The following is a 17,888-nucleotide window of genomic DNA, read 5'->3' on the forward strand; positions in this document are numbered from 1 at the left end:
TATTTTACCGCTAATAAAAGATTAGGCACATATAAAACAACCTTTTTAATTCATATTTATGCAGTAAAAATGTCTTAATACTCCTCAAACATCACTCTATTTTTACAGTCACACATGCTGCATTTCAAAGTATTACCACATATTCTAGTTATAATACATTTCAAGTATATCTCACTATATATTTTATTAAATAAAATCCAAGGGACGCGGGCATATGTTCTTAACGTATCAATGATCACTTGAACTTCAAATTATGTAGACTTCGTGTAAAGTTGAGTCAATTTCTCCATGTCCAGTAGTAATGAGTATTATCATTCGGCTGATCCCGCCTCGATTATAAATACAACATGATGTTTTGCTAGTTTTAACATGCGATCACTTGTACTCCCCGGCTTGCGGGGAATATTTCTATTTTCAAGATCAGGCATATATTTTTTGATAGTCTTTGCTAGGTTCGTAGCATATTGCTTAAATTGCGGATGAGTCATACCAATTCCTTCACTTCTTAAAGCCTCTGCAACTGCCCATAGTAATTTCTAAAAAAAAGAAACAGAAGAAACAGTGTAAGTTTTCATCAACATTTATAATGCTTGCAAAATGAATTAAATATACTTTGTAATTACACACCTTTCTGTGAGCGTCACTAAGTTCCGATTTTCCGTCATTTGAAGATGCCTTGGTTTTTTCAATTAGATTGCTAGTTGAATGTCTTTCCCATGTAACTGTAGAATTATTATGAATTTCGTGAGAGCAATCAAACGATAAACTCTTCGGGCGCTTGAATCGCGAACCTTCCAATTCTTCTTCGTTTTTTCTCTTCCTTGATTCTTCTATCTTATGAATTACTTCAACATTATTTTCTTTTGACCCACTACTGAATAGTACACGTTTAATGCTTTGAGCATTTGCTCCATTTGAGAATAACTTGCTTGGCCCAGCTCTATCCGAAGGGGGACTTTGAAATAAGGCCCGTTTTGATGTTTCTACTCTTGCTTTCAAAGAACTAGGTTCATCTAAAACAAGTCTTCGAGCAACTTTTTTCTTTGTTGAACTCTTCGGAGTTCCTCTTGGACTTTTACCTCGCGGGCTCTTTCCCCTTGGACTTTTACCCTTCTTAATAGTAGGTTTCCTAAATTAGAAAAAAAAAAAACAAGATAAATAAATACTTCAAATTAGTAAACTATACTTAAAGTTTCAGTACCCACTTAATATTTAACACTAGCAGTTTTTTATTATTGAGCGCTAATCCCTGTAAATTCGCACTAGAAAATGTCCTTCGTCTTCGCGTCAAATGACTTAGTCTCTTCCCAGGGCTTTGGCCGTTATCACGTTTAGCTAAAAGATTTCGTTTCTTGGCACTTCCTGGAGCTTGTTTAGAAAACCACACAGTACAAGTGGATTGAGTTTCAGCTCCTATGTATCTCCCACATAGCTTCATTGAAAGACTTTCAAAATCCTCCGTTGCTTTGTTTCTGTTGTAGCTAAAATTTATAATATAATGTTACAAAATATTTTTTATAAGATATTGATAGATAAGATAATTAAACTGTTTATGCACTCACTGAATTCCATGAAATTTATGAAGATAGGCATCAGGCCATGTCAAACTGCTAGCTTCTTTTTCATCAACGGTATGATAGAAAAGTAATTCTTGTGGGGAGGTAGCAGATGATTCTTGTGAATTACTTTCAGTTGAAGCTACCTGTAGATTCTCGGTGCTCAAAATCTTTGTTGTGTTTTTCTTAGTACACACTGTGTTTGTCTTATTACTAGGAACTACTTGTTCTATTCTAAAATTATCGTGACAAGTGTTATTTATAACATCTTTCGTATCTAAATTATTACTAATATTATTTTGAAACTGTGGATCACATTCATCAAAAGCAATAGATAAATTCCTAGATGTGCTTTTATTAAGTTGTATAGAACTATTTGTACTAATGTTCTCTTTTTGTTGTTCTGGGAAATCTTTGTTTACTTGGGGTAGCGATTGTTTTTTCGGTAAAACATCCGTTGTCCAAAATAGGTGAGAATTTTCGTAAATACGCAGTAAAAGTTCCGAACAGTCGGTTCTACAAATTGTATGTTTAGGTGGTGGAGGTATCCCATTTAACAGTTTATTGATTCTGGCTAATAAATTACTATCAGATTTAGTTACTAAATCAGCTTGAGAAGGCTTTGCAGGACTAGCTGTTGCTTCATGTTCTATAGTTTCATTGCTATTTGTATCACCTTCGTCGTCACTATTGAACATTTCTGGACTACATATGTTTGGAAGTTCGGTTTCTGTCTCAAGACTTCCATTTTTCTTAAAATAACAGCAATCCATGGCATTGTCTGCAAGAAGTAGAAAAATAAAATATTTTTCATCTTCCTACTTCAACAAAAATTATGATTTTATTATATTATATTAAATTATGATTTTTATTTATGTTTTCAACCTTTTCCCTACTAACAATGATTATAATCACACGACATCTATCAATATTTTGCATATAATAACAATTTTGATTTACTAGACCAATTTCCATTCTGTCGCTCGATTAACGGCAAAATCTATACCCGTGAAAAACTGTTCTCTTTTATAATGAAAAGATTCAAATTCAAATACCTTTCATTCCAAAATGAATCACGAATAAAAGTAAAAACTTGTGCCCTGCTCCAAATCATCGTTGTAAGAATGAACGTTATCTAACCTTTTAGAAAATACGTGTTAAATACGATATGATAAGAAAGAGATATAAATTTTTCAATTAATCCTGTATCGCAAATACATATTTCTAAGAACTTTAATCATATATGATTCTCGTTCAAGTATGAATAATCTTGTTGTTTTGTAAAATTTATGATAGGGCCTGTGTAAATCGCACAATGCATTTCAAAGTACAATACATATAAAAGTACATTTCCATGTGAACGTTATAAGCAAAAACTTTTGGTGACTCACGTCTTGATATCTATCGACGTTTAAATTTTCTTCGCTCAATAATTCACTGGCTAAATGCCAATCTCATTTATTTCATTTTTTAATACATATTACCCATTCTACTGTACACAACACTGCCATTTGCTGGCATTGACTGGCATTCCGTTCTTTGCTGTACTATACGTTGCTGTACGTCATGCAACTGACGACGTGACGCACACGTTTCATGTGTTAAGGCTCGTTTTTATGTTAGATAATCTAAATTCATACTGCGAAGGGTTACAGTTTTGTCGGTCAATATGTATTTTAAAATATAACACACGTCCTAAAGAAACAAAATTACTTTGTGTTAACTTTCTCCGATCTCTTCTATTTTCCAAATGATATTAAGAATTCAATTGTCATCTGTTGATCTAGAGTGTTGAGATAATTCGTGACAGTTATCTTAATAAATATTGTCGACCGTTGGAAATGCAGCTGAATCGCATAATTGTATAGTTTGTATACATACAACTTGCATGTCAAACTGCTGGATGCATTTTGTGCTTGCACCTGACACTTTGGCACTTCCACTTCGTACATATTTTGTATGTGTAGTTCATTATAGAATGATTATTACGGGTGAACAATATGTCTAATCTAAAGTATTCGAGACTGATAATATTATTAAATGATAAAAGCATATTAACGTGAAGATATAGACAGTGGTAACAGAATTTGGCATAAGACATTGGTGCAATAAATGAATGTCCATTTTTATGTAATTATACATAGCTGTGATTCATAATGAGGATATAACCCATTCATCAAGTAGGTATATAGCTGTTAATTTAATCTTATCTATCTATTTCGTCGCATTTTGTTTATCGCTAGCAATTTTATAATAATTTATCTTCCAGTTACACTTGTTATGACAATCGTTGAAAAAATGCAAAATATTTTTATATTTAAATAAAGCATAACATAATAAGGTAAACTCAGTGACTACGGAGATAATTTGATTGTCAAGGTTCCATAGCTGGTGTATATTCTATCCTATAATACCATGAACTGATTCATACATCAATTCTTATTATTTATTCATAGTACTTTTATGTACTTTCAATGGCAGTGAATAACTGGCTGATCTGTATGCAGGAAGTATAGGTATATTTGTATGCAAAGCAATGTTATTGATTGTTCGCAGTTAAACATTCCATGAAACAGAGCCATTTGATATAAATTAAAAATCAAAATGGCAAATAAAATCAGAATATTTGGCTTGTTGCTATATAAAAATCTCAAAGTGAGAATCAGGCATTGGAAATCAGCAATATTTTTACAATGTTTGGTACCAATTGCCCTGTTTGTATTAATACAAGCTATAAGGGATTATACTGTACAGCCGCCTCGTATAATTAATGAAAGTACCTACTATCCTATAGAAACTAAAGATGAGTTAACAGAGATTAACACGCAATTCACAGTTCTCTATTATGTACCACAAAATGAATATACAGAAAAGATTGTCGAGGATATTCAAATGTGTCTGAAGATACACCATGGAAGTAATTATAATATATATCATTTAATATTTTATTCAATATTTGTATTACACATTTAATAACATTGATTCTTATATTTTATAGAAATATTTGGTTTTTCATCTGAAGAAGAAATGATAAAAAAGTACACGATTGCAGAAGCTGAGTCTGACAATATTAAGGTGATAGGTCTAGTGTTTGAACGATATAATACAAGCAGTATAAAATATAAAATTAGGCATGCCATGGATATACCAAATGTATTATTTGAAAATGCATTATCTCAATCATCATATAATACATACACTTTATATATGATTGCTGTACAATTTGTACAATTACAAATATGTACTGATGAATCACTTATTATTCATCATACAGCGCCACATACAAAGCCTGATATAATGGTATGAGAAACTACAAATCGTACATGTAATACTAATTTTTAATAGAATTTCTAATACAGCTTAACTTGTATAAATCTTAACACACATTTTAGTTGTCCACACAAAGAATGCCGTATCCACCATATATTAAAATAGATGAAGCTGATATATTACTAAGACTGGCAATATGTATGTTTGCAGTAATAGCTTTTCTTATTCCACTTTGTGTAGAAACAAGTTATGCAATAAAGGAAAAACATATTGGAGTAAATGTTTTAATGGCAATGAATGGAGTAAGACACTATCAAAATCTACTCAGCTGGTTATTTACAAGCATATTGTTCAGTATTTTTTATATTATACCAATAACTGAATTGCTTAAGAATACATTCTCCAAAAATGTTGTACCATACTTATATTACAGTAATAGTTTTCTATTTTGGTTCATACTTACAATGCACGTGGCTCATCTGGTATCATTTGGTATGCATATTGGAGCATATTTTTCTAAACGTAAGTTTCATATTTATTAAAAGTACAAATATAAATGAATATCCGCGGTTTAAAACAATTATTTTTACAGCACGTTTTGTAACAATAACGTTAGCAGTTATTTACACTGGATCTTTTTCACTCCATGGGAATTTAATAAGACAACAAGTATTTTTTATAATACCGAGTTTGGGAATACTCTTTCCTAATATGTTATTATATAGATTCCTGGAAGAAGTGAATTCATATGAAACTCAGTGTATGTAAAACGTTTTGTAATAATTATTTCGGTATTTTTCAATCGTAATGTGTGAATTGAAACAAAATTAAATATATTCAACTTTACAGTGACTGGAATTCAATGGTCAAATATGTTCTTGGTTGGAGATGCACAATACAATTCTACTGGAAGTGTTGGAGTTATATTAATCTATTCATTACTGGGATTGTTGTTACATTTTACACTTGCAATATATATTAATGCTATACTTCCAGGAAAGTATGGAGTACGCAAAGACCCATTTTATTTTTTGAAGGTAAATTTTATAATAATTTCATTCAATAGTTTCAAACATATTTTGGTTTACTTTCTTATGTGATTTCAATAAAAAAAACTTCAGATAAGTTCATTCTCTGTAAGAGAGGATATCCAAGTAATATGCTAGACTTACGATGTCTTCTTAGAGGGGACAACCAAGTACAAAGGGTTAATATACATGTAATGTAAGCACTTTACCAACAAACATAAATTTTGCAGTGTCTAAAGAAGAACAAAGTGAACCAACATGAAGATATTGATAATTTTGATTACGAAAATATAGATAATGAAAATTTTGAACCAGTAACAAAGGGTGTACTTACTCCTGGAATTCAAATCCGCAATCTTAAAAAAACGTATAAGACTGGTTTTCTAAGAAAGACGGTACGTTTAAATTGTACTCTAACATTCTTTATCATTCTTATGCTAATTATATTATAGGTAGTCCAAGCTGTGAAAGGAATTTCATTAGATTTGTATAAAGGACAAATAACGGCTTTGTTAGGCCATAATGGAGCTGGAAAGACTACACTCATGTCTATTGTAACAGGTAAAATTTTAATATTTTTCATAATATCACATATATTACCTTCTATGTACATTATTTTTTAATCTTACACATTAGCATTGTTTGCATTCTTACACACCATATATAATTGATGTGTTATTTATTTTTTATTAGGTGTAATAAGTGCAACAGAAGGGAAAGTGTTTATAAATGGTAAAGACATTGCAACCCATTTAGAATCCATTAGAAACGATTTGGGTTTATGCCCTCAGGAAAATTTAATGTTTCCAGATTTGAATGTATATGAACAGTTAGAATTCTTTGCTCTGGTGAGTAACTTAAAAATTAATAACCGAGTAAAGTTGTATTAAGTACAATAAAATTAATCATGATATATTAGTTAAAAGGTATTAATATACCGAGGAAACAGATCAAACAAGATATTGCAGTTTTACTTGACAAACTAAAGTTGAGTGAAAAAAGAAATGCTTTACCAAATACATTATCTGGTGGCCAGAAGAGAAGACTGTGCCTTGGAATGGCTCTTGTTGGCAATGCTAGTGTAAGAGTTTATTGCAAGCTTGTTTTAAAGAAATAGAAGTACTGATATACATAATACTAATAACTTCAGATATTATTACATTCGTATGATTATGATGGAATAGATAATTATAATAATTAACCATATGTATCAACTCTTTTCTTTCATTTACTTTTTATAGACTGTAATCATGGATGAACCAACATCGGGAATGGATCCTGAAACTAGGAGAGATATATGGAATATTATATTAGTAAGGATATTATATTTCAAATAGCCAGTGATTAATATATGTACAAATTTCACTTTGTGTGTAATTTTGCAGAAAATAAGAGGAAAGAGAACAATCTTGATCAGTACTCACAATATGGAGGAGGCTGACATTCTAGGAGATAGAATTGCGATTGTACATGGGGGCAAATTAAAATGTTATGGCACATCATTATTCTTAAAGAAGCAATATGGTTGGTGGTTTTACTAAATAGAAGTTATGAGCGTTTTAAGAACTAATTATTTGCAACTTTGATGGGTTTTAGGCTATGGCCACATGGAAGTTATATTATCAACTAAATCATGGTGTAATGCTGATAAAGTTATAAGAAAATTTGATCCAAGAACGCAGCAAGTGAATGTAGATAGTGAGAAGATTGTTTTAAGCGTACCATACAGTGAAACTTTACCAAAATCTCTGGATAACGTAGAAAGTCAGAAACAGAATTTAGGTGTTACAGGAATCAGTGTATCGCTTATTACTTTAGAAGAAGTATTCCTAAAGTATGTTACACTTAAATATATGCTGCTTTTATTTCGTATAGTCGATAAAAGGAAATAATACATATTTATTCTTATTTCTAGAGTTATTAAAAAGGAAGATAATGGAAAATATTTAAATGAATCATTTAGTCCACCGTCACAACGGGTAGACGGCTGGAATTTATATATGCAGACAATTTCGGCTCTTTACCATAAAAAATTTACGTATACCGTAAAAAATATAAGCAACACTTTACTTACGGTAAGTTATACAGGTTGAATAATTCTATGTTACAAAACTATCCAAATTTAATAGGAATTTTCATTGTTTCAGTTGTTTCTCCCACTTTTATCTGTTGTATTAATGGGTTTAAGTTATAGTCCACCAAGTGAATCAACACATGAATTTCCAGTAGAACTCGATATGTATAGAAGTCCCAAAGTGCTATATTCGAGTTTAAATACTTCTATGGGCAAGTATTACAAAAGTGCAGTAGAAAGTTTTGGTGGTACTGCAACAGAAGTAGCAGGGAATATGAGTGTTACACATGGTGACTATTATTTATAATGTCTTTTTATGGATGTTGCAATACGGTTACGATTTAAATGTTAACACAATTTTTAATTTTTAGCTTTATTGGACCAGTCCATTAAAAGTATTTCGGAATATCGTAACAGATACATTGCTTCTGCGGAATTCAATATTACAGATGAAGGACTGTATGTTAATGGTTTTTATTCTGGTATTGCGCTTCATAGCTTACCGATAACAGTGAATCTTTTATCAAATGCATTGATCAAAAGCGTCGCTGGTGAAGAATACTCCATCCATGTATCGAACCAAAAATTGCCCAGTAGCCTTTCTGCGACAAAATTGTATATGCCAGGAACAGAATCATTAAGTCAAGTCTTGATGTTTTGTTGCTTTTTCTTTCCCACTGTAGCTCTTTTCGTTATTCACCCTTTTCAAGAAACAGAGACCAAAATGAAACAATTGCAAAGAATGACAGGTGTAACATCTATATCTTATTGGCTCACCATATTCACGTTCGATTTTCTAGTTTACATAGGATCTGTACTTATTATCATGTTTGGGTATTATATTATTGATATTATTCTGGATACTCGAGTGTACTACAAGATAGAGATGTGTAAGCTAATCAAATATTACAAATAGTTAAATCTTTAATACGCTTCGGTTGTCTGTACAATTATGTTAATTTTGTTTTCAGTAACGCTATTGCTGATACTACTTCTCTTTGGCTTAAACTCTTTATTTGTAACTTATATCTTCAGCTTTTTAAATCTATCAAGACATAGTGTTGTAAGTACGCTGAGTCTCGTGCCCGTTGGATTTGGTGAGTTATAATTTTTTATTATTACAAATCTATCAATGTAAATTTTGAAAGAAATTAGTCGTTTAAGAGTTTTAGAGAATTATACATTATTCGACTAGTCTCAATTCATATAATTAGTTGATAGTAAACATGTTTTGTTATATTTCAGTCCTGTTGCAATATCTTTTCCACCAAGTGATTTATAGTTTGACTAACTTACAAGTTTTGCACATGATCCAAAAGAGATTATTCCGTTTGGTACCACATGTGAGTCTATTCCATAGTCAAATAGCATTTTACAATGTCGCTTTACAAAATGCAAGATGTCGTCGACTACCAAATCGTTTGTTGACGGTCGTATGTCTTGGGATTAAGGACGTTTGTTGCGGTATGAATAAATTAATAGCAATATTTTTTAATTGGCATAATTTGAATAATATGTTTTTTCTTGCAGATTTGGACTGCATGGATGGTGATTGCAAAAATCAGCTTTCCTATTTTCACGCTGAAGATAAAGATATGAGCTTAACTGAATGTGTGATATATCTAGCAGTAACACCTTTGATATATTTTTCCCTGCTTATTATGTTGGAAGAGGGAGTGTTCAAAAAATTCTATGTCAAGATGTTTTGTAAACATTTAAGAAATGCGATTGACATAAAAGACGATCAAGTGGAGAAAGAGAAGCGCGCTGTTGCATTGGAGATAAGGAAATTGAGAAAGCATGGTATGATGTTATAAAAAGCTTTGGATATTTGATACAATTTAAAAGCAAAATGAAAGTAACTATCATGTTTCATTTAGGTACAATTCACGAAATGGACAGTATCAAAACAACGCCTAACAGTGATTCTAACTATTTAGAAAGTCCAGAGAACAACAACGATAGCCTATTTTTAGTGTACGAGCTTAGCAAATATTACGGAAACGTAATGGCGGTGAGAGAAATAAATTTCCGTGTGAAACAACGGGAATGCTTTGGATTGCTAGGCGTAAACGGCGCTGGGAAGAGTACCACGTTTAGAATGTTGACTGGTGAAGAAATTCCGAACAGCGGTATCATGTATTTAAGAAACTCCGATATTCTCACGGATCGTAGAAATGTAATATATAATTTTCTTTGCTGTGATTCACAAATGATGTAGTTTCTTTTTCGTTTACCAACTATCTTTGTAGTATTTAGCTCAAATGGGATATTGTCCACAAACCGATGCCATGCTTGGATCGTTGAACTCTTTTGATCATCTTCGTCTATTTGCGTTACTTCGTGGAATACCTAAATCAAAAGTTGATCTAGAAGTCAATAAATGGATAAATCGACTAAGTAAGTTGCATTTCCTGGTTTCGAAAAATCATTTGATGAATTTTTCTAATATTTGCGTAATTTCAGATCTAAACGCATGCATGTCACAGCCAAGCAGTACTTACAGCGGCGGTAACAAAAGACGTTTGAATATTGCAATGGCATTAATAGGAAATCCAACCCTTGTTCTCCTAGATGAACCAACGACTGGCGTTGATCCTGCTGCCAGGAGGTCTTTGTGGAACGTACTTCAGTCGTGCCAGGCATTGGGGCAAGCTATTATACTTACTTCACACAGGTATTTCACTTTACTCGGTAATATATATTATTACAAAACCATAGTACTATGATTTACATAAAATAAAAATCGTACAGCATGGAGGAATGTGAAGCTTTGTGCAACAGACTAGTCATTATGGTGAAAGGTCAATTGGTTTGCATCGGTGCTAGTCAGGAATTGAAACAACGTTTCGGTGCTGGTTATAATATTCACATCAAATTAAACCCAAGCCGATCGGATAGTGATCTTAGCATTATAAAGAACGTTATGGAGTCTTCTTTAACGTGCGAAGTCAGAGATGAGAATTTGGTAACTTGTCTAGATTACTGTGAATCATTTATATGTTGGACACACTAGCAATAATAATTACTTTTTTTACAAAGGGATTTATCGCTTACCACGTGAGTGATACTACGACATCGTGGGAGAAAATGTACAGTACGATGGATGATTTGAAAATACGAGTCAATTGCATCGAGGATTACGCCGTCTTATCGGCGACATTAGAGCAGCTATTTATCCAATTCGCCAGAGGAACTGAGCAATCAGACAGGGATCTTGCAGATGGCAATGTGTAGTCGACAGGTGTTTAAATACCGTAACAATGGTCCTATTTCGAAATATTATTATTGACCTACAATTTGCAGCTCAAATTCAATTTCTAAGTGTTTAAATATAGTAATGATGGATATATTTCGATGTTATTACGGAATTTCAATGTTCAGCTTAAATTCAATTTTTACGATGCTTTTAAAATATTTTTCTTGTAAGTATTAATGCACACACTTCATCGTGCACTATATTTATGGTATTGCGTACGAGATTATAATACAAAAAAGTGTACACGTGCGCGTATTTTAATATATATATAGTACAAATATATTTATTGTTAACTAATGACATTGTTAGAATTCCGTATACAATCGTTATTAGTATATGGTAATTGAAATGTCACTGAAACCTTTTTAGTTCTAATGGCCGCTGTAGGGTGGGAAAAAAAGGCTACAATCAAATAAATTACGCGTACTTTGTATAAATAAAAAAGTTACATAAACGATATATTCTTATGTACATAAATCCGCCATTAAATACAATTATTGTAATGGAACAGAATTGAATCGTATAATATTCAATGACTTTTACGGTGTCGTTGTCTAGTAATGGTATCCACCCGAACTTGTTTGGTATGAATTTGGACCTTGGTAAGAGCCACCGCTGCCACCACCGCCACCGCCACCTCCTCGGGCTCCACCTCCGCCACCGCCGCCGCTGCCACCGCCATTTCCTGTGTTCATAAAGCAGAAACAACCGGTTAGAATGCGTTGATAAACATTTCAATTACCGTTGTGCCAGCCAATTACGATAAAACGTGAGCCGGGAAACATTTTCAAGAGATTGTCATCGATGTAACACACCGTAACCACCCCCTGGAGAGTATCCTCCTCTACCGCCGCCATTACCACCGCCACCACCACCCCCGGAGGTATCTTGATTTTCGCCTCTAGCCTCAGCAGCGAGAGCTAACTCAACGCCTCGTTGAATCTCTGGCGGAATAGGAGGTGGTGTCGGAAGATGTGCGCCCTGGGGATGGAAACCCTCTTCATCGGCGGTATAGCTAATACTATACTGTACACCGTCGGGTCCTGTGTACGAATACGAACCGCTCACTGCTTCTCCGTTCCCTGGCGAAAAAGAACATTTCGTGACTTTTTTGCTGCGTATTAGTTCAAAGGAGAGTAGAAAAAATCAAGGTAAATATTAGCCATGAAATCCATTTTGAATTGCGTTAAACTCATTGAAAATAAATCGACAAAATGAAGTTTCTCCCCACGGCATCTTAGCTTCCAAGTTCAAAGCGTTGGATCGGAGCATCGTAACAAGTTGTATGTATTACGCTCACTGCATCCCGTTACCTGTACAGCAGAACAACGCATGGTGTTTGACGCAACAGGCGGCGGTCGAGCCGATTGCGTCACTGTATCGGCTGTTTTTGCGGCTTTCCAGCTTGTTAGAAGCAATCATTGTTCGGTGATCACTCATCACGAACCGAAATAGGAATACTAAGTTGCCCGAGGATCTGTCGAAAGCCGGAAGAAGGTCACGTTTTGGATCGGATCATGCCGCTACTCCCCCCCACTGACACAAATCAATCTTTTCGATCGTTAAATGAATAGAGTTTTTTGAAATTTGAAAACCAGCGCAATAACTAACGCGAGGAATTAAATACCGAGGAAAGGAGACTTCGTTGGTTGCCGGTATCTATAAATTAGTCTTATTATCTATAAGACTTTTGAATATAAGTAGCGCAATTTGACCCTATGACAACTTGATCCTACACATGCTACATTCCGTTCACCGGGTCTGTTGTAACCAGTATTCGAGGAGGAACGCGATGATGGATAGGAATTCATAACACCGAAACACGATAGCGGCGGACCGCGAAGAAGAGTTCGGGATATGGTTGTTGGGAAACACGAGTGACCCTGATCTCACCTTGCTGATGGCCGGTTTCCTGCGCACTGATACCGTTTCCTGTTTCGTAGCTGAACTGGTAGTTGCCGTCTCCGCCGTTATCGTTATTGTATGAGATGATTGGGATCTCTTGGCCGCCGCCACCGCCACCGCCTCCCGGTCCTCCCCTGGGTCCGCCACCCCCGCCGCCACTACCACCGCCAGTTGCTATAATGAAAATACAAAGAGGAACCATTCAAAATTCGAAACGGTCTCCAAATAAGCCAGTTGTACAGTAAGAACTTCAATTCTTTTCAAAAATATCCTCTGCAACATTTGATTAGTTCATAAATGGACGTCTTCTTCTAGAAATTATCGAAATTCACCTTGGAACAATTTGACAACTTTTGACTCGATCCAATTTCAAGAAAAGTTTCATTGAAAGTATTTTAAGAAGATTGAGAAATGTTGTCATCGACAGGCATTCTATAATTTTCCGGATAAATTTCAATCAATTGTTCAGGCATAATCGACTCGTTATCGATCGACGTACCTGTGCAATCCAAGGGTTGCGCCACGAAACCGGAGAAACCCACGACCCGGCGCACCGGAGGTATAATTCGTAATTGAATAGAGACTAATTACTCGGCACAAAGGGAACGACACGAGATGTTCCGATGCGTTCTGATTCTCGCAACCGCGCGAATTCTCACCAACTTCAAATCGTACTTGAGACACAGCCGTCCTCAGATGCGCGTCTTCATTAGACGGGAGCGACTGAAGGGGATCCAGAGCGATTAGGCATTCCGCGTTAGCGGTTTTCACTTTTCTTTCGTTGTCGCGTTGCTAATTCCACGACATACTTTACATAATTGATGTAGCTCAGACGACGCGGGTAACACTCTTTGTTAGATGAAGTAGCATTATTGTCTATTACAGAAAGCTTCAATGTACATTCAAAATATATGTACATTTTTTTTCTTTTTTCTGTTTTACGTTTGGTTACAATTCTTAAGTTTTCGTTTTTGCGTTCAGAGATAAGATTTTATGAGAAAAGGATATAATAAAATGTTGGATAAGTAATCTTATGGATTAAATTAACATAGTAGAAACTCGAGACAACCGTAATTGAATTCTTTAAATGTTTTAGAAACAAGAATTTACAACGAGTAGATGATGAAATATTCAGATATTTAACTTTATTAAGAAGAAATGAATACTCACGTCCACCGTATCCTCCACCACCGCCGCCTCCAAATCCACCGCCTCCAGATCCGCCACCGCCAAATCCACCGCCTCCAGATCCACCGCCGCCAAATCCACCGCCTCCAGATCCGCCGCCACCTCCTCCAAATCCACCGCTACCTCCACCCCCGCCGTAGCCACCTGGTCCACCGGGTCTGCCGGGTCCTCCTGGTCCTCCTGGTCCCCCATGACTGCCAGGACCTCCAGGACCGCCTGGTCCTCCAGGTCCGCGTCCTCCGGGACCACCTCGTCCGCCAGGACCACCAGGCCCACCGGGACCACCGGGTCCCCGGTTCGGGGCTTGAATCAATCCACCGCCGCCAGCGGTACCCGCATTTCCCGGAGGGAGATAAGTGTTGTCCAGTCGGGCCGCGTAACACGTGCCAGTCACGGCCAATATCGCCAAGGCGAGCTGTCAAAAGTGATGGTTTTTCAAATTTCTGACAGACTATTGCTCTAAATTAACGAAAATACCCCGGTGTTTGCGTACATACCAATTTTGATGAAACCTTGCGCAACATCTTCAATAAACCCTACTCAAGTATTTAGTCGTATTTCGTTCGCGCCCTGCTTCTCACTTTAAGGGAGAAATCAACACTTTTTTCGTGAACCAGCTCTTCTACGTAAATTTTTAAAAAGTTGCAAACAAATGGTATCCATGAGTATCTCAAATAAAAGTTGCACCACATGTTTGAATATCTTTTGTCGTTTGCGATTTATGCGCCGTTACGTAGAAGGGTTGATTTCTTACATCAAGTAAAGAACGGACACGAACGAAATAAGACTGAATTATGGGAAAGGTCTGACAGACTCAAACACTTACGCAAGGTTTCATAAGAATCGACGTGTACCTGTTACCGGGATTCTCTTGCAAGCTAAGAAATGAATTCGTGCGCTCGGACTAAAGCGATCTTCCGAAGCTGTCACTGACGCATGTATCCCGAGCACACTCTGTCTCGATTCACTGACTGGTCAATTTTTCTAAATACGTCGACGACTCTCGGGAACAAACGAAGCAAAAGCGTCGGGGCAACATTCTCGTGGTGGTCCGCGAACCGACGCCGCCGGCTCCGCGGTCCGAGACCCGGGACCGGAAGTCGGGGATACACCGGCGACCGACTATTGGTGCTCGTACCGATCTCATCTCGCCGAAGAGTCCGATCTTCTAGGAACGCGAGTCCTCCTCGGTGTTATTCGTCGCACAGCCGGAACGTGTCTATGGCCAAACGATGGCAATAATTGGTCTGTGTAGATTCAGGTCGAAGCGAGCGTGCTTATATACCGATCCGTACTCGAGGCTCGTCTTCCTCCCACCCGGCGACGCAAGCAGAGTAGTCTCGTTGGGCCTGATGAACACCCGGTGCCCCGTGTCCCTCGGCGAAGTTCGCGAACTCGGGGGGAGCGACGGAGAAGGATTCGCACGGCGATCGGCACGGTGGAGGAGGATACCGCGGAGGATACCGAGGGGGAGAGGGCGGCCGAAGATGAGCACTCTCGGGTCTAGAGAGACGCGGGGCTGAGAACGCGATTGCGCAAGCCGGGTGATACAGATCGGCGGGCATCTCGGAGTCGGACCTGAAGGTCGGCTAATCGGGTCGACATGAAAGTGAACCGAGCTTGGCATGTGGGAGAGCATAGACGGGCGAAGGGACCACGAAGAGAAAAAGAGAGGTTACGGCTCCCATCGGGAAAAGACGGATCCGCGACGTTGGAGGGAAAAGAAGAACAGCGAGGAGAGTTCGCGCCGGGTACCAACGGCGCGCGCGCGCGCGCGAGCGTCTCTTCTGATATCCTCGATTGCGTAGACCCGGCACGATCCCAAGACGCGGTGCGTTCCTCCTTGTAATTATATCGGTCGTTCGGTGTCCGACATCGCGGGGTCATCATCATCCGCTGGATGGTACACGATGGCTTATGGAGAGCAGCAACGCAAGCTCCGCAACCGCTCGCGATTATTGCGCAAGCAAATGCGTTGCGCATCGAGCGTATGATAGATCTTGGTGTACGATCGTGTACGTATTAGAGAGGAGCCGCTCCAAATCGTCTCTTGTGTTCCCGATTGGCACGTAACTCGCCGCTTAACGATCCACCTCGGGTCACCGTGTTCACGCTCCCAGGCAGACGCCTCCCAGTTCGGCGCCAATCGCTTCCCAATACCAGTCGTACGTCTCGTCTTCGATACGACTCCAATCTTACCCTGCGGCTAGCTTTAGTTCCTTATTCACGCCATTCCTCGCGTCTACCGCGAGCACCCATATGATCCTTAGACCGTCGCTTTTCCACCGGGGAGTGGGATCCCTGCTCGTCGACCGATGCCGCTGCACCGATTAACCCTCCGTTACCCATTGTTCTGTCCGTTGGACGACTTCATTTCAGAACAGTGATTTAGAGTACCCAAACGTGCGCCGAGATTTATCGCGTTTCCACGGTTACGGCTTGTCTCTTCACCGAAGGTAGACCGTACTGTCCGAAGTGAGAAGCTCCGCTGGTACGATCAAATTTGTTTTGCGCCGGGTGTCCGAAATACGGAGAAACAAGAAAACGTTCGTCGACTTCCGCGAACGCCTTCTTCGTCTCCGTAAGGTCCGGAGGGTCGAAGACAGTGTCTCGACGTAGTAAATGTGGCTTCCATTAGTTCCAGTCGAAAGACCGCCGTTCCTAATTTCACGAGTTGAATATCTGTATATTGCCAGCCACTTGTACATCACCTACTGTCAGACCGATCGAACGATTAGAACGATCACGCGTTCGAAGCCATCATCGTAATCGCCGCATCGACGCGTCGGCTGCTTTACGTGTACATACCGCCATAAGGGCGATAGAGTGAAATGCCTTACGTAATCGGTCATACTTTCTTTGTACGAAACTCATAATAAGCATTTGCAAAAGAAAGTTCTAGAACCGAGATGAGGTAATCCATCGCACTCCCCCAACACTGATCGCGGAGAACTTCTCCGAGTTATGTAAACCGTTTAATTTCTAAGATCGATTTATGGCACCGAGTCTGCCGGAGATCTGCCATTGTAGCGACCCAAGGAAGCTGCTACCATTTCGTCCAGGGAATAAGATTCATTAAAGACGGAGAGAACCCACACCCTTCCGCAATTTATCGAATACCCGATAAACGTCCGTCAGCTCGGGTTTCGAAATCCGCACTGACGCGGCAGTTTCACAAGGCGGCCCGACGAAGGCTTCATGACCGATGCGTTTCGCTTAATCAGGCACTAAATTGTTCAAATTCAGACCCGGCATATTCGCAAGCTGACACTCGGGGTTCCGTCTAGCTTATCTAACCATCGTCTGCTGGTTTATTCACTCTGCAAACATTTACAGATTTCTCCGAGCAATCGGCCGTGGAATCGAGGATTCGGATGGAACGATGCTGTTAGCATCCTAGCGGTTTCCCACGATTCAACCCCGCTGCCAGACCATGCGTCAGAACTGCAGCGGTATTCTTTGAAGATAGGAGACGGTAGATCGCGGATGGGTTTCCAGATCTTTCTGAAACGACAGCGACGCGTGCAAGAAGTTATCAGCGTTTTTCCAGGTACGCAACCGTTCGAACCTCCTCGTAGCAGGAGGAGCGTCGATTGTAAAAATACGGG

The 17,888-nt window shown here is 38.0% G+C and overlaps 3 protein-coding genes across 5 annotated transcripts; 1 reads left to right on the forward strand and 2 right to left on the reverse strand.

The window, feature by feature from the left end:
* Positions 1 to 77: 77 nt before the first annotated feature.
* On the reverse strand, positions 78 to 3,108 carry Mi (cyclin E-interacting protein minus). The gene is made up of 5 exons (XM_078189777.1): positions 2,948 to 3,108; positions 1,563 to 2,337; positions 1,206 to 1,481; positions 628 to 1,129; positions 78 to 536 (listed from the first exon to the last, which is right to left on the reverse strand). Exons 2-5 carry the CDS (start codon positions 2,327 to 2,329, stop codon positions 312 to 314), a joined length of 1,770 nt encoding a protein of 589 aa, XP_078045903.1. The 5' UTR covers positions 2,330 to 2,337; positions 2,948 to 3,108; the 3' UTR covers positions 78 to 311.
* A 322-nt stretch (positions 3,109 to 3,430) lies between these two features.
* Positions 3,431 to 11,694, forward strand: LOC144476358 (phospholipid-transporting ATPase ABCA3). 3 transcript variants are annotated; one of them, XM_078193195.1, is made up of 24 exons: positions 3,432 to 3,736; positions 3,826 to 4,473; positions 4,555 to 4,856; positions 4,949 to 5,348; positions 5,419 to 5,586; positions 5,676 to 5,863; positions 6,085 to 6,249; positions 6,307 to 6,415; positions 6,548 to 6,702; positions 6,774 to 6,935; positions 7,096 to 7,167; positions 7,240 to 7,378; positions 7,451 to 7,688; positions 7,770 to 7,929; positions 8,002 to 8,218; positions 8,300 to 8,818; positions 8,900 to 9,025; positions 9,174 to 9,392; positions 9,459 to 9,731; positions 9,809 to 10,107; positions 10,181 to 10,328; positions 10,395 to 10,605; positions 10,683 to 10,896; positions 10,971 to 11,693. In XM_078193195.1, exons 2-24 carry the CDS (start codon positions 4,161 to 4,163, stop codon positions 11,163 to 11,165), a joined length of 4,992 nt encoding a protein of 1,663 aa, XP_078049321.1. In that variant the 5' UTR covers positions 3,432 to 3,736; positions 3,826 to 4,160; the 3' UTR covers positions 11,166 to 11,693. The 3 variants fall into 3 exon arrangements, with proteins under 3 accessions (XP_078049313.1, XP_078049303.1, XP_078049321.1); XM_078193187.1 differs by having other exon boundaries at positions 3,431 to 3,740; positions 10,181 to 10,605; positions 10,971 to 11,694; XM_078193177.1 differs by having other exon boundaries at positions 3,431 to 3,736; positions 10,181 to 10,605; positions 10,971 to 11,694.
* A 47-nt stretch (positions 11,695 to 11,741) lies between these two features.
* On the reverse strand, positions 11,742 to 14,804 carry LOC144478320 (uncharacterized). The gene is made up of 7 exons (XM_078196100.1): positions 14,778 to 14,804; positions 14,548 to 14,695; positions 14,362 to 14,460; positions 14,263 to 14,289; positions 13,081 to 13,266; positions 12,036 to 12,269; positions 11,742 to 11,872 (listed from the first exon to the last, which is right to left on the reverse strand). Exons 1-7 carry the CDS (start codon positions 14,802 to 14,804, stop codon positions 11,742 to 11,744), a joined length of 852 nt encoding a protein of 283 aa, XP_078052226.1.
* Between the last annotated feature and the right edge of the window lie 3,084 nt (positions 14,805 to 17,888).

This window comes from Augochlora pura, chromosome 2, assembly GCF_028453695.1.
Source record: "Augochlora pura isolate Apur16 chromosome 2, APUR_v2.2.1, whole genome shotgun sequence".
In the NCBI taxonomy this organism is placed as follows: Eukaryota; Metazoa; Arthropoda; class Insecta; order Hymenoptera; family Halictidae; genus Augochlora; species Augochlora pura.

Bases quoted from the DNA above. Each gene is read 5' to 3' on its own strand.
- Mi (XM_078189777.1), bottom strand. From the start codon at position 2,329: ATGGATTGCTGTTATTTTAAGAAAAATGGAAGTCTTGAGACAGAAACC. The intron at 1,482-1,562 runs GTGAGTGCATAA...TATAAATTTTAG, and splicing joins CATAAATTTCATGGAATTCA to CTACAACAGAAACAAAGCAA. The intron at 1,130-1,205 runs GTGGGTACTGAA...TTTCTAATTTAG, and splicing joins CTGCTAGTGTTAAATATTAA to GAAACCTACTATTAAGAAGG.
- LOC144476358 (XM_078193187.1), top strand. From the start codon at position 4,161: ATGGCAAATAAAATCAGAATATTTGGCTTGTTGCTATATAAAAATCTC. The intron at 5,587-5,675 runs GTATGTAAAACG...TCAACTTTACAG, and splicing joins GAATTCATATGAAACTCAGT to TGACTGGAATTCAATGGTCA. The intron at 7,689-7,769 runs GTATGTTACACT...TCTTATTTCTAG, and splicing joins TTAGAAGAAGTATTCCTAAA to AGTTATTAAAAAGGAAGATA.
- LOC144478320 (XM_078196100.1), bottom strand. From the start codon at position 14,804: ATGTTGCGCAAGGTTTCATCAAAATTG. The intron at 13,267-14,262 runs GTGAGTATTCAT...TTTTCATTATAG, and splicing joins TGGTGGAGGATACGGTGGAC to CAACTGGCGGTGGTAGTGGC. The intron at 11,873-12,035 runs GTAGAGGAGGAT...TTATGAACACAG, and splicing joins TGGCGGTGGTAATGGCGGCG to GAAATGGCGGTGGCAGCGGC.